This window comes from Rhopalosiphum padi, chromosome 2, assembly GCF_020882245.1.
Source record: "Rhopalosiphum padi isolate XX-2018 chromosome 2, ASM2088224v1, whole genome shotgun sequence".
NCBI lineage: Eukaryota > Metazoa > Arthropoda > Insecta > Hemiptera > Aphididae > Rhopalosiphum > Rhopalosiphum padi.
The window spans coordinates 85,160,016-85,175,687 of NC_083598.1; the positions used below are offsets into that span (position 1 = coordinate 85,160,016).

General features: G+C 30.8%; 1 protein-coding gene across 4 annotated transcripts in view; it reads left to right on the forward strand.

Annotated features, from left to right (window-relative positions):
• Nucleotides 1-8,798, forward strand: part of LOC132921066 (G-protein coupled receptor moody) — a 155,223-nt gene extending 146,425 nt beyond the window's left edge. For all 4 annotated transcript variants that reach the window (XM_060983893.1, XM_060983891.1, XM_060983892.1 and 1 more), the window contains one exon: nucleotides 447-8,798. In XM_060983893.1, the coding sequence (XP_060839876.1) occupies nucleotides 447-806 (360 nt within the window). In that variant the 3' untranslated portion in view covers nucleotides 807-8,798. The remainder of the gene's footprint in view (nucleotides 1-446) is intronic.
• The last annotated feature ends 6,874 nt before the right edge of the window (nucleotides 8,799-15,672 follow it).

Here is a 15,672-nt window from a genome sequence, read left to right on the forward strand (position 1 = left end):
TCTATGTGATACTCTTACATACATTTGATAATGGTTATAAGTTTATAACCTCTATAAACCATAGATTTAATTTAATTTATAAATCTATGCTATAAACGTTACTTTAATAACAACAAAATTCAATGAGACTTTCTAACTTAATCTACGAATTTAATTAAACGTAGGTTAAATAGGTTAATAGATTTTTACATAAAATAACAGTAGGTATCGTTTATATCTTGTCTTTATTTTAATTCTACGGGGAATATAATGAAAATAAAATAAATAAGTAAGACTAAGTCTCATATAACAAAAAAATGAATCTACTTTTTCAAGTATAATAATTAATTAATTTCTTAATATTACTCCCGTTGATTACATCGTATTACTTAAAAATTCACTGCAATTATCATTCAACATCATTGCCAAATGTTTTTAAATGTTAATATAACAATATTTTTTAACAGGTTTTTCAGACAAAAGAGGACTCCTCTCCAAGAACACGCAAACAGAGCGCAATTGGTGTTGACAGGATGTCGTCGAAAGACAAGAAGCTGCTAAAAATGATCCTTGTTATATTTATATCATTTGTCACGTGCTATTTGCCGATCACCATTAGCAAGACATCACATGAACTGGACGACTTGCACGTTCTAAACATAACTGCATATGTCCTAATATATTTAACTACGTGCATCAATCCAATTATTTATGTAGTCATGAGCTCAGAGTACCGTCAAGCGTACAAGAACCTGTTGATGTGCAAAAGTTCACTGGAACAACAGCAGACTCACAGAGGAGTGACTAAAAAACTGTCTGGTCCATAAGCATAAGTTTACAATTAGATTAAAATAAGAATATTTTTAAAATGTAAAGCGTACATGGTAAGATTATTAATTTAGAGATTACACCTAATATAACCATACCGTTCTATGTTTATACCAATGTATTACATTATCCGGTATATCATTAGTATATCCATCGTGTCGATAAATATTATCACTGCCTTGAATAGATAGTTTTGGTACTAAAATAAACAATTACTAAACAATTATAATAGGACATAGACATACATGTTATGGTTTACCTCAAAAATGTAACTACAAAGTTATATTTCAATAAAAATAAAACATACCAAACGTATTTTTACTAACAGTCAAATGTTGCCATCTACATTAATACTATTAAATGCGCTAGGGCAGAAACATAATCGTACACAAACGAACGTATTATTTAACGAGGAACCAACCCTTAGAAAGTTACATATTTTGTAAAATATACCCCAGTACCAATGTACATAATGTACATTTTGGCGATATCCATTCAACGTTAATCGGTCAATATCTCTAAATATTAAGATAATCATACAATTTATAGTTACTCAGTTTTTTATTTTTATTAGTCACAAAATCATCCTCCATCACTCTATGCACACCTAATAAATATCATCATCTTATGGTTTTAAAATTATAACGTACAGCCGTACAGGTAATTTATTATTTAAATATCGAATATAATATTATCATACATTTATTTTTATTTTAAACTAAATAATTTGAGCTATTGACTGATGTACATTAAAATTATCGATCTATGTAAATAATTTAATATATTCCTATGAAAAACGAGTAAGTCGAAAATCCAAACTTCTTACTACGAATAACCAAAACTTTATAAATATATATATATATATAATTTACAACATTATTCGATTAACGTACGTTACTTGTAATTACTATAAATTAAGTTCCATTATTAGACGAATTAATTATATCGGTGTTTCAGTAGTTAAATTCTCTTGTAAATTAACTCGTAAATATATTTTGACGTTAATAAATTATCCCGATTCATACGTAATCAAATCGAACTTGTAGAAGTGCTTTTTACTACTTAATAGTTTATAGCCATACAAGAAACGATTTGTAGTTTTAAGATATATTATACCTAAAACGAAAATCCGTTGGAATTAGACCATTTAGAAATTGATTAATATTTTATAGAATTGTAACTTGTTAAGGAAAAGTCCGTATTATTGGAGTATAAATAACCGGCGAAAATTGTCCAGTGCATAGTGATGGTACATAGGTTATAGTTACACAGATTTCCGTCACTCGATAGCGCCGATCATCCGATATACATAATATTTGGTATATTATGATATAGCAAAAACTCTTCAACGAACGTTTAGTTAATTAATTTAATTTCGAAACTAAAACTCGTACCGCGACGTTCGATCGACCGTTTTTTCTTTCTGCACAGTACATCGCGTACATTACCGTCTACGCAAACAGATAATAAATATACATGATGGCGATAATATAGCAAACATATCAAGATTACTGATAAAAAAAACACTGGTCGTACGGTCATTGACACCAACGCAACATAATAATATAATTGAAATACTACGTTATATTATCGTCTCATACGTGTTTTTTCGCGTCTTTATTGCCTATAAAAAGTACCCAATACTTCTTCAGCTGTCGGACTTGTACTGTTCTTAATTTTGCAAGAATTGTGACATAACGTCGTTACTATTACCGTTGGTTTTGCTATGGACATTTCGCCGCGCAACATAATAATATACTAATATCGACGTGGACAATAATAATTATTATAATTCTTATTATATTATAACCATTTGTTTTTTCTATAATATATCACTGCCCCGGTCTTCTGAACCCCTCGGAGAGAGATACGCGACGATTGTCGAGTGACATACTCGTCGCTATACTACCTACGTTTGTTACCGTCCATGTATAATATTATTTTTTTACGCGTGCGGAAAGCCAATCACGCTGAGTTTGAAAATCCGTTCCGTCTGTGTACGTTTATCCGATTCGTATTTGCGGATGATATTATATTTTTTCTGTATTTCGTGAGCGGTGAGCACCTAACCCAACCTAACCGACCGATTGAGCGAATACTTTTCGCATCGAAAAGATAATATTATTATCATACCAAAACGATGTTAGTTTATATTACGTACACATTTATAGGCCTATCGTTTCAGTGATTTAACATGGATTAAACGGTCCCGCTGCCTTAAGCGATGTACAATATTATGTCATGGATTTAGTATAGGCGCTTTTCTCGTTTTGTTTTGTTTGGTTTTTACGTTTAAACGCACGAATATTATTTTCGCTTGCACGAATGCCGCAGCGTTATGTAGCATAATCCCCGTGATTTATAATATACCCTCTGTAGTGTGCAAAGAAACAAAACGCTACGCGTGTTTATTATTATTACAAACATTATTACCCTATGGGTTGTACCTTATAATAATGTCATACTTAGGATAACGTTTTATCGTCGAGGTGCTTGATATGTATATATTATATACGTATGTAGGTATATAAAATATAGATTGGGGGAGGGGGTGTGCATTACACGAGACTGTATGTGACTAAAGTAGACTGAGAATATTACTAGTTATCGCGTGTTTAAGACTATGGTTATAAAAATAAATAAGTATAAATGCTCAAGTGTGAAACGGTGTATGTGTGTGTGTGTGTGTGTGTGTGTGTGTGTGTGTGTGTGTGTGTGTGTGTGTGTGTGTGTGTGTGTGTGTGTGTGTGTGTGTGCGTGAGAAAGAGAAGTTGTGCCTTTGTGATCGATAAATAAACATAATACTATTAAAATATATTGTAAAATATTAAAAATGATTAAGGGAATAAGATCTTTGAACATCTATATAACTGGAAGTGAACGAAAATTACTGTAACCGCCGCCGCGCAAACTACGTCAACGTGACGCCTCCACCGGGTACCGCTTACATTAATACAGCTCACGTTTAGTTTAAAACCACCCTATTTTGTATACGTGACATCTAGTTTGATTATACACGACTCAATTGTGGCCTAAAGCCTGTGGATCCATGTCGTAGCACAACTCATTAAGTCTCCAAAAATCGCGTACAAAATCGTCCGTCCGCAAAATCGTTAAGCGTACCTAATATATACAATATAATTTTTTATTTTCCTGTAGAAATCTATTTTTGGACGCCAGACTAACTTATTTTAAGTTTTTCTTATTCGTGTAAAACTTTCTCGTAGTACGGTTTTTCTACAGTAGGAATCCACACATGGGCGTAATTTTTTCTTAAAAAAACATACGTATGATGGTACTATGGTCGTATGGATAATACCTTATACCTATTACCTGTTATGTCTCGTATGGGAACATATTACATTCGCCCTATTAACCTATATAGAAACTAATCTTATGTCGGAGGCATGCTCCCCCTTAAATCCACCACTGCAACATGATCATCGTCTATGATTTTTCTCCTCCCCGCGACCATACACTGACGCTATTTAATCATCCACTTCCTTCTCTTCATTAAATCCAACTAGGTCGTATATAACGTCGCGCTCTCCTTTGTGTGTACATCATATTATTGTTTCAGCTATACACAGTAACGAAACGTGGTTTTGTTTCAGCTGTTTGTCAACGTCGAGTGTAGGTATACGATATTAAGTATAGTGCCGCGTGAAATCCTCCGTCAAGGTGAGATTATCAACGTATATACTATTTTACAAGGGAGTAGATTATAATATATTATTAATACGCAAGTATTGGTTGGTAGGGGATTACGAGGGGTTCGTATATTATTATAACCGAATGGATTCGACCGAAGGCAAAGACCAACATACACCTTTTGTACATGATATATTATAATCGTCTCGGGCCGCGACACGTGTAGTTTGTAAAAACCAACGATTTCCGCATCATGTTGGTGTAATACTCCGCTTTCGGATATTACCCACGACCCATTTATTTATTTTTCAATCACTTCCGTCCCGAACCGCGTTTTCCTATCTTCCATATATAACATAATATACCGCCTTATTTGTATAATAAAAATAGATTTTCGCAGTACAAAATCTCGCGAATAACTATTTACACAAACATGTAACAGACACATTACAAACCTACGCTGATTTTGTGCGGACATACCTGCAGTCTGTGGTTTAAATTATAAATACAAACAAAAAAACAGAAAAATCTAACAAATACACTCACCACACCTTTGAGTATTCCAATCGCGTCCAAAAATGGGGTTGACATCAAAGGCCCAGTGATGCAGGCCTGTAATTTCGCACGACTGAAGATTCGCGTTTTATTCGTATACATATAAGCTAAAATACTACATTGCGTTATCACCGCGTGGAATGCCATCACGATATTTTTGCATATATATATTTTTTTATACATAAATATACAATATAATACGTGACATATTATTCATGAAAACAAAATACAGTATATATATTTTTTTTTTTAAACAAAATTACTTTTCTTTTTTGACAAATGTTTTTCCAAAAAAAATATTTTTGAATTTACCATGGGTTGAGCGACGAAATAAAACTGTTACATTTGTCACTGTACGTATTTATTTATTTATACGTGAACGATAAATATGTATGACAGAAGTTTATAAGACTTACGACGTAAAAATGATTACGAAAGATAGAAAAAATGCAATACCTTCCTTTTTCACGACCAATTATATTCGGTAGTCGCAACCAATGAAATTAAACATTTCCGCCACTATACCTCTATGGGTTTCGTAAAGATATTTATGATTAATACTCAGCTAGGTTTCACCGGAATTCGTGTGCGCTATATTATATCCTTCACGATCGAAGTCGTCTCTGTCACTCTCTCTCTCTCTCTCTCTCCTCTCTCCCTCTCTCTGTCTCTTTCATTCTGCTTGTATTATATTGTCCGTCATCTCTCACTTCGAAACAATAATCGTCGTTCCTGGCGCGTAAGCACTGAACGGCACCCTTCGAATAATCGCATCAATCATTTCCGACAGAGCTAATAACAGTCACCACACTCGTTTTCGAAAGAATCGTCTACCATCCCATACATATATTATGTATATATATATATACTGTGATTCACCAAGCAACATACTCGTCCCATTGAATCACATAATAATGAATTTATTAAAGTTTTTCTGATTTTTCCAGTATACCTCAAGACTATATTATGAAACTTTTCAGTATATTTTATATCATTTAAGAATAATATCATGCGGCGATACAAAAATTAATTGTTAAGCAAATGAATGTTTCATAATTCTAGATAACTAATATTTAATCTAGTACTTTTAGTTCAAATGATTTTAAAAACTATAACACGTTATTGCGGAATCAATATAATGACTATAATTTGCAAACCATCGTGGTTCCTATATCTTTTAAACCTATTGTCATTGTAACATTAATTTAAATAACTCAAAAACTTTTCATTCAAATTTAAATTTATATTCGTCAACATTTTCAAAAATAAATCATCTATTTAACAATTGTCAGTAAAAAATGCGTAGTCATCATAAAAGTTAGGATACAGGACACCCACATAAATCTAAGTATTTTAAAATATGGTTTTGAATATAAACCCGCAAAAATTCCGAAAATCAGAGTTACAATAAACACATAACTATTAACTAAATGAAAAAATAGGTTCCTAACACTGAGCACGCTTAGTGAATCACTCTGTTTAGTGTTATTATTATCGTGCGTGTTTTGTGTTCATATTTTATCGACCGGAGCCGTGCCATATTGACAAAAACGTGATAAATACCGCAATTACCGAAAACCGCAATTGCGTTTACAAAACTATACGTGTAATTGTGTCCGAATTGTTTTCACCGCCGGTGAGTTCGAGTGATTAGGATTTTCATGTACAATTTATAAATGTATACTCGGCGTTTACCATGTATGTATAGATTCGTACAATTAACTTTGACGGACGTCCCGAAAAGTTGAACGTGAACATATAAAACCGATGTGCGGTCACTGGTCAGAACGATTACGTGATATTTGTTGCGGGTACCAACGAAAAGCGTGCATATATTATGTCTGTCACGCGGTGGTTTTTTCTCGTAATCCTAATCATCCGGCTCTCTCTCACTCACTTCTCTCTCTCTCTTCCTCTCCCTAGTCCCTGTATCCGTCACGGTGGTCGTACGTGTATAATAATACGCGGGCAAAAATGGGTCAAACTGGCTATATGCATCTAGCAATAAGAAATCCCCAAATGAAGACCGGTGGTGGTGGCTTGTGTACGCGTAAAATATGCGTGTATATATATTTATTATCGTATTAATAATTATTATTATTATTATACGGCTTTGGCAGGGCGGCGGCGGAAGCGGCGAAACCGTTTTGTTCTGCGAAATTAAATTTGGCGTTTCCGTACGGGACAGGAGTGCGCTTGTGTGTGTTTTTGGGCGCGCGCGCTTTCGCGCATTCGGCCGACAGCGAAAACTTTTAAATTAGTCGATTCGCCGAGACTGCGTTTCCGGTTAAAAGCTTTTGCCAGAGATCTCCCCGCACACACACGCAGTATATATAGCGCGTTTTAATGTACGTGAAAAGAATTCAATATCTGCGTGCGTGTGTACGTGTGTGCGTGTGTACGTGTGTGCGTGTGTTTGTCTGAATGAGTAGTATTTTTTCCAGCTTCTTTATTTTTTTATTTTCACAAAGAAATTTTTATATTATGTGCACTGTCGACAAACAGCTTTAGCTTGTTTTATATTATATTAATCTATAAATATGTACTTATGCATTATTAAATATTTCATTGCGTTGCTTTTTTTTTTTTTTGTCGCAATATTATGAAAAAGTATATTATGTATGTTATGTGCACAGCGTTTAATGATTATACATTTTTTTACATTTAGCGCTTGTCTATGTTGAATTTTGACTTTTTTATTTTTGAAACGGTTCAAACGTCCTATGTTGAACGCGACTTTCGATCGTATGTCGCGTCTTATCACGAGATGGTGCTATGTTGATAGTATTATATTGTTATTGGTAACGTAATGTAGATCGTCCGCGCGACTACGTTCGCTAAGTCTGAATGGGAATTTAATGCGCTTAAGTTTTGACAGTATTTTAATTAAGTTATTCTAAAACGTAAATTCCGTTACACTCTGTGTGTGTATATATATATATAATATTTGCTATTAATTATTATTCATTATTTACGCTTTTTGGAGGTTATTTATTTTGTTATTTTATATGGGACGCGTGCTGCAGTATGATTCCGTTTTTAAATAGCAAATTGCATATCATTTTAGGAAAAATTTATCGGCCAAAACGCAAACTACATTGACCCCAGTGTAATTATTATGATATTCATATATTTTATACGTTAAGCTATATATTATATTTATGGATTTATATATGTAATATGTATGTATATTCATTGGAACTAAACGGATCCAGGAAACATGTAAACATAGAAAATTATTTTGAAACATAAACATATATTAATATCGAGTATTATTAAGTTCAGTTATTATTTATTGAATAGGTAATGGTTTGATTATATCATTGAAATTTATATATAACGATTTTTCAAAGTAATACATTTGTAACGGGATGCACAGTTTTATATATTGTAATATATACTAATATTATGTATTAATGTACCTATTATGTTTAGGACGAAATAACTTTTCTACTATTTTCTACATTTCTAACCTAAATAATATACTCTAATCAAAAATTGTACTCATGTAGTAGCGTATTATTTAAAAAAAACGATAAGATATGTTAATTTACACAACTACTGTGTAGTCCAATTCTATTTTAATTATAATTTGTACTTGAAGAATATTGATTTTATCAAAAGGTTTTTTTTTTCTATTAATGTATTAGAATTTTTAATTTACATTGTAACTTTTATATACATGCATTATTCAATATTATTTATTAACACTACTTATATATACATAATTTTGCTACAATACGTCGAAACTCTGTAAAAATAATAAATTATTATATATAAATATATTGGTGGGTAAATTAATTTATTAGTATTATTATTTTTATTATTTTAAGTTTAGTGGAGCATTTCACGTATTTTCTTTTCCTATGTATGAAACCATTTTTATTTTTTTCACGAAGTATAGTAGACATAATAGGTTTATATATGAATAGCTATGGATGCGTAAACGTAGTAACTAGTAATACTTATTCAATGGAATTTGTGAAAATTCTAACGATTTATCTCATACATCGCGATACATAACATTATATAAAATATATTCAAATTTCAACCCTCTAATGTCATAAAATACAATTTTCATGCTAATACTCATTTTTTATTTTGCATATAAACTCACGTTTGTTTTCTAGTACCTTTTGAAAGACGTGTGCGCAACCAGAAAGGCCATTTTATTATAGTACACATATATATATATATATATTTATATATGTATATATACAATAGTTTATTAAGTATATTTATGTAATCTAGAATATAATATGAATAAATTATCAACTAATAATGATTTTATAGTAGTTAGTATTATGATAACACTACTATGAAGAATATTTCACTGCGACGTTCCGCACATCAAACGAAGAAACGAAGAATGCACCTACCTACCCATGAAAAAAATTCTGTTTGTGCGGTTGATGTGAGCAGAAACGTGTATGTTTTATGATATCGTGCTCCTAAAGACCTCATTAATATTATAGGTATATCGTATATAATTGTTTTTTCATATATTATAAAAATTAATTAAATAACAAATTAAATTTTTTCCATAAAGTTTTATCATTTTATAAAAACTACTTTTATTTTAATTTCAAACACTTATTTGTCAATGATCGTCAAATTATATCTGTGTCAAATAATGACAATCTTTTAAATAGCCATTGTCTTATTTATATGTATCCCTTGTTGATATTAGGAATCTCAAAACCACATTGTAAAGTTATAGTGTTATGGTTTTATGTATTCGAGTTAAATTATCTAAAATGTCTTTAGTCTTACATTATACGAACATATAAAAATAATATACCTAATAACCTAAGCACGGACAATATTTTATTTATAGTTAAAAAATCATTTTTATTTTATAGAACCAACAGTAAAGTATAAAGTTTTTATTAAGTGATTGCCAGGGTCAGAATGTATTTTAAACAAGTGATTTTGTTTAAAACATTTTAAACATAAACGTTTAAAAGGTTTTAATCAATGTTTAAAATCTTTTAATAAACGTTTAAAAATAAACATAAATTTGTATCGTAATTTTTTCTATGAAATATACATTTTATTTGTAGATCACGATTTATACAACAATGGTGTATATAATACAATATTTTCCTTAATTATAATGTACCTATATATTATAAGTAAAAACATTGTTTTAAGTTTAAAAAAAAATTAAAAACGTTTAAAACAAAAAAAAATAAGGTTTTAACTTTTAAACGAACAAAACGTTTGCTTTGTATTATTTAAAAAATGAATTTTTCCAACCCTAGTGAATGGTGATCGCACATTAAATTTCAGACAGGTAAAGTAGTTCACTACTGATCTATAATATACTTTTTTTTAATACTTTTCATTAACTCTGTATAAGCCCGTAAATATAGGCGCATACACATATAAATAAATATATAGGAAAAATAATACTTCTCCATATTATGTCTAATATCATTATTTTTTTTTTTTCTATAGTGCGTCCGATTTGTACTTATACGAGTAATTAATTGGTATAATATAATCATATCGTTTGCCGAATTAAAACATAAAACAAAACGAATCATGGCCAATATTAGCTTATAGCCAATCATTATTATATATATGAACTATGGTTTAATATAAGGTACCTTACGGCTATACGATATACGATTTCATGTAATTATACAATACTCTAAGCCAAAAGAGACAACACTAATTAAAATACCTATTCACGTAATAATCTTCAACAGACGTAAAAGACTTCGGCCATAATGACGTTAATGCGATTTTTCCTATATTTTACGGATATAAAGTCAATATTATACTCAGTTATCTAATGGAGTTTTCATAGCTATTGATATTATATACGCTTTATAGGTACAGTAGTTCAATTACAAAAAATATAGTGTCCACTCTGTATAGTGTATAGTACACATTATGCATGCATTTAAATTACTATTTTAAATTTTTACAATATTTTGATTTAATTTTCAAGTTCAAAGGACGATTTTTTTGCGTGTGTATACTTGATGCATTTTCCTGTTATTCGTTTATGGTGTATAATCATGTTTTTCACACAAAGACGTGATTATAATAGTATTTTCTGTAAAAAAAAAATAATAATAATAATAATAACCTTATTTAAACGCAATATTATTATAACATAGGCTATAGGTATTTTATATTTTCCCACGTAAAAACCAATTTTGTTATACTCCCGATAAGTTTATGTGGGCTTAATAATTTGTTTAATTCGGCAAAAAAAAAAAACCATGCAATATTATATTATGTAAATAATATTAAAATAACATTATGTGCAACAAGTGGTTTCAGCCTCTACTTAAAGTTTTTGTTTGATTAAAAATAAAATTTTGCTCGACATCAATGTTTCATCAGATTTTTTTTGTTTTTTTTTTTAATTATCACTGTATACTTGAAATAATACAAAAACGAAGCAAAAACTATACATAATAAATATTAGTACCATATTACCATAATATTATTACTTGCAATTATTATAAAATTTACACAAGTTAGTTTTCAAAGTTTTTGTTTACGTAATAATTTATACAGGTTATAAATAGGATATAGATTATAGAGTTGCTAATTTGCTTTATATCACGCAAAAACATTTTCAATTTCAGACACTATTACACGAATCCATAGAGTTAATATAAACGATGAATATAATATGCAAATGTATTTCATTTAATATAATTATTCATTATTAAGACATACTATATAGTATAATTCATATTATAATAGGTATATGTCATATATGTATAGATTTATTAAAATAAATTGTATCGTTCCCTAATAATAGGCTATAGCATATAGTGATCATATTTTTTTTAAACTGATAAATATGTAAATAATAATAAAAAAAAGAAAAAAGCATAACAAAAAAATACAATCTTTTCTTCGGTATCAACATCTACACGTCACGGAAAAGGGTCTACTGACCAGTCTACTGTCTGCTTTAGACTGAAGTATCAAATACAAGGTTTGAAATTGGACTTGTCAGCGATATAAAAATATTAACTTTAGTGTAAAAATGTGTGGGTATATAGAACTATATAATATGTGATACGTATATACAATAGTAAATTTTCACGTGGATATTATTATATCGTAGGCGATTACACACACGTCATGTATATATATACATTATACACAGCGACTGTATATGTTTATGAATTGTATAGTGTTATTAATATACATTAAACGCCGTACAGTAATGTATAAAAATTATCCATAGTATTTATGTATATATATTACAGTATAAAATTATACATATATATTATGACGGTATACCTAAGAGTTGGTAGAGAGGAAAAAACAGGACAATGGCGCGTTGTCCGCAATTACATCGGTTCGTTCACACGTCCCGCGGAAAGACCTTTTTTCAAAAGAAAAAGAAAATCTATCCACTATAACCGGCAGGAAAAAAGCAAGAAGAAAATCGTTTCGGTAAAATAAAAAACAATGTACTCTGCACGGTCTGGCTAGTCACGATATTTATAGTTCGAGATTAAGTTCGAACTCGTGCGTGTGTATGTGTCTCTGTTTTTTTTCTAATACAGTCTTACACCAGCGTGTGTACACAGCATCCGAAATCGTAATGGTGTGGCGAAGGTCAATATTCGACGACAGATTCGTTTGTTCTCACTTGTCCTAAGGTCGCACCGCACTTGTACACCGGTATACGTATACCATTATAGCTACTTTGAGTGTTTCGTACCACATCACCCGACACGCTGTCAAACTTTGATATTTTTTTACAAAAACCTGCGAAACGAGAAAAACCGTGATTGGCAGTTTGGATTTCAATCGAATAAAGGTCGTCCGGTCGCGGGTGAAAATCGATTTCCCGAGTTATTTTTGTCTATGGTGCGGCACGACACTATATCCCATATTATATTATATTACCTGGTAAACAAAATTAATAATAAATTGTTTTTTTTTTTATCCGCGAGAATATAAAAGTCGTCGCTGTGCGGCTCTGACGTCAAAACGCCATCGGCGACATCGACAATCAATTAACGCCACCGACTCGTCTGCACACAACAGGTCGCGCGCGGAGTTTTGTAAACGTTCGCAGAAAAAAAAAGGTCGGCCGATAGCGTGTTGAATACGATATATTATAATGCTCGAACAATGCCCGTCAACCGGCGGACGGTCTGAAAAAAAAACCCGATTTCGCCTCCCATCGAAGCGATTTTCTTCTTGCCGTAATACTCCGGGAATCTCGTTAGACCCGACGACGGTGTCCGCGCGGCTCAGACACCTTTTTTTTTATACATAAACATAACATTGATGTAAACGGAGTACGACGTGTGTGTGTATATATATATATATGTGTGAGTGTATATTTATCGCGAAGACCCACGTCAGTCGAACGCATCATCCGCGTGCCGAAGATAATAATAATATAATAACGGGTTGGTATATGAAGTCGTCTGAGAATGAGTGATAGTCGTTTGGGTACGATGACGGGCGATCGTCGAAGAAATATTGGTGATCGTCGACGAAAGTGTAGGTGTAGAAAGTGTACCTATACCTATATACACTCGTAAAGTCCACCGTCAACGCTCTCCGCGGAAACCCGAACATCGCACTACCACTCGTATATAGTAGTGGTCATAGATCATTAAATACGTCTGACGTCTATATCATACCTATCCCATCTACTCGTAGATAACTTTTGAAGAAACATCTATTATCTTATACATAGACAATAAAAACCGTCATCTCTTAAAATTATCCAAGTAATATTATTTTATACCTACCATTTATATTTTATTATTATTGACTATGTTTTTTTATATACATAATTATGCGCAGCCAACATGTTTTGTATATGTTTTTATTATAATAAGGTTAAAATCATAATATCGTAAATAAAAAAATGACATGATAAAAATCATATTTTGTGTTGTGTGATGTATATTAATAACGTCGTACCTATATGATATGGTAATAATTGGTAATATAATATAGGTACTCGTAATATTTTAAAAATTATGTAACACGATATAAAATATAAATGTAAACCATTTAAATTTCAATGTATTAATAAAATTTTGTATAATCAGCTATACGGTTGTTTTATATATTATATTACCGTTGAACAACTATATTATTAGTATTATATTGTAATATTATTATTTGTAATTTTATTTAAATTAATCGATTATTACAGGTAGATGATTAATTATTAAAATTTATTATTAATCTTATATTTAAATTTATTATTTAAATTATCTATGGCCGGGTGCATATGCAGAAGGGTGTTTTGAGTTATCAAACACCAGTCAACATTTTTGTTTATTTTTATAGTTATTAATTATTACAAATAATATAGATAATCTCACTATTCTGCAGTAAAGATTTAATTCCATTATTTTTATTTTTATTATACACATTACTCATGAGTTATAAAGTAACTGCGTTATAAAGTAAAAAAATATTGTAGGTGATATATTTGTTGTTGAAAAGTGGTTATATTTACATTTTCAATCTGAAATATTTCACTTTCAATTCTGATTTTTATTAAGTTAAAACACTCTCGGAAACCTTTTCTAGAAAACTTCATACGCTCCTGTCTAGACTTAACACTGACCATGACCAAACTATAATAGCTTGTCAAAATATATCGTATATATATATATTATTATAAACGGCACGAAATCCTTCAGACGCGATATTTTATTTGATATTGCACTTGTGCTGTGTATTGTGTACGTCATGATATATAATATATGCCCCGTAAATATCGTACATCAAACTTAATATATACAGGTATGTAAATACGAGTGTAGATATCCACGATGAGGACCTCCTTTGACAGGTTACCCGAAAAGGGTAGCGGAATTCAATGACGACGGCATAGACTCGGAGGAAAAACGATTAAAAACGTCAACTCCACAATATCGATGGATACTATGAACTTGCCTGTACATGCGATATTATTATTATTATTATCATCATCATCATTGTTTTACAACGGCTAATACACTTACTGTGATCAATAAATTCAGCATTATTTTACATCCCCATTGTGGGATATGCGCAGCGTGTGCACAACGTTTGTGATAATATGTTTATGTAATAAATGTTTCCGTTATTATAGCTGATGTACATTTAAACGTTATTGAAAATGGGGTTAGTCAAATAATTTAATGCCTACGGCGGTACGTTAGTCGTCGTTATTTATTGAGAGTATATATTCATAACCTTGACTTGATAAATTAGGCAATGTAACTATATTTTGATACATTGACTAGTCGATTTAACATTTCCGTGGATTTTCATGCTGACAATATTATCTGTTACTGCAGAGTATCAAGTTTAGATTATTAGAACTTAGAAAGACGACAACCGTCCATTTACTGTTGGATGAGAAAACACCGTTATGGGATATTAAGGATTCCAACGATTCCATTTAAAAATGAAATGCGATTCTAACTAGTAAACTAGTCGTTCAGCTAAGCGGTTTTGCGCTTCAAAATGCCATCATGGCATTTTACTGTATGGTAATAAATAATGCACAAAATACAATAGTTATAATATAATAATAATTATTTTATAAATTCCTCTAAAATTACAGTAATGCATTTATAATATACGGTTAATTATTTTTAAATTATAATTTATCATTATATTACTTTTTTCTAAAGGTATCCAATTAGTTAT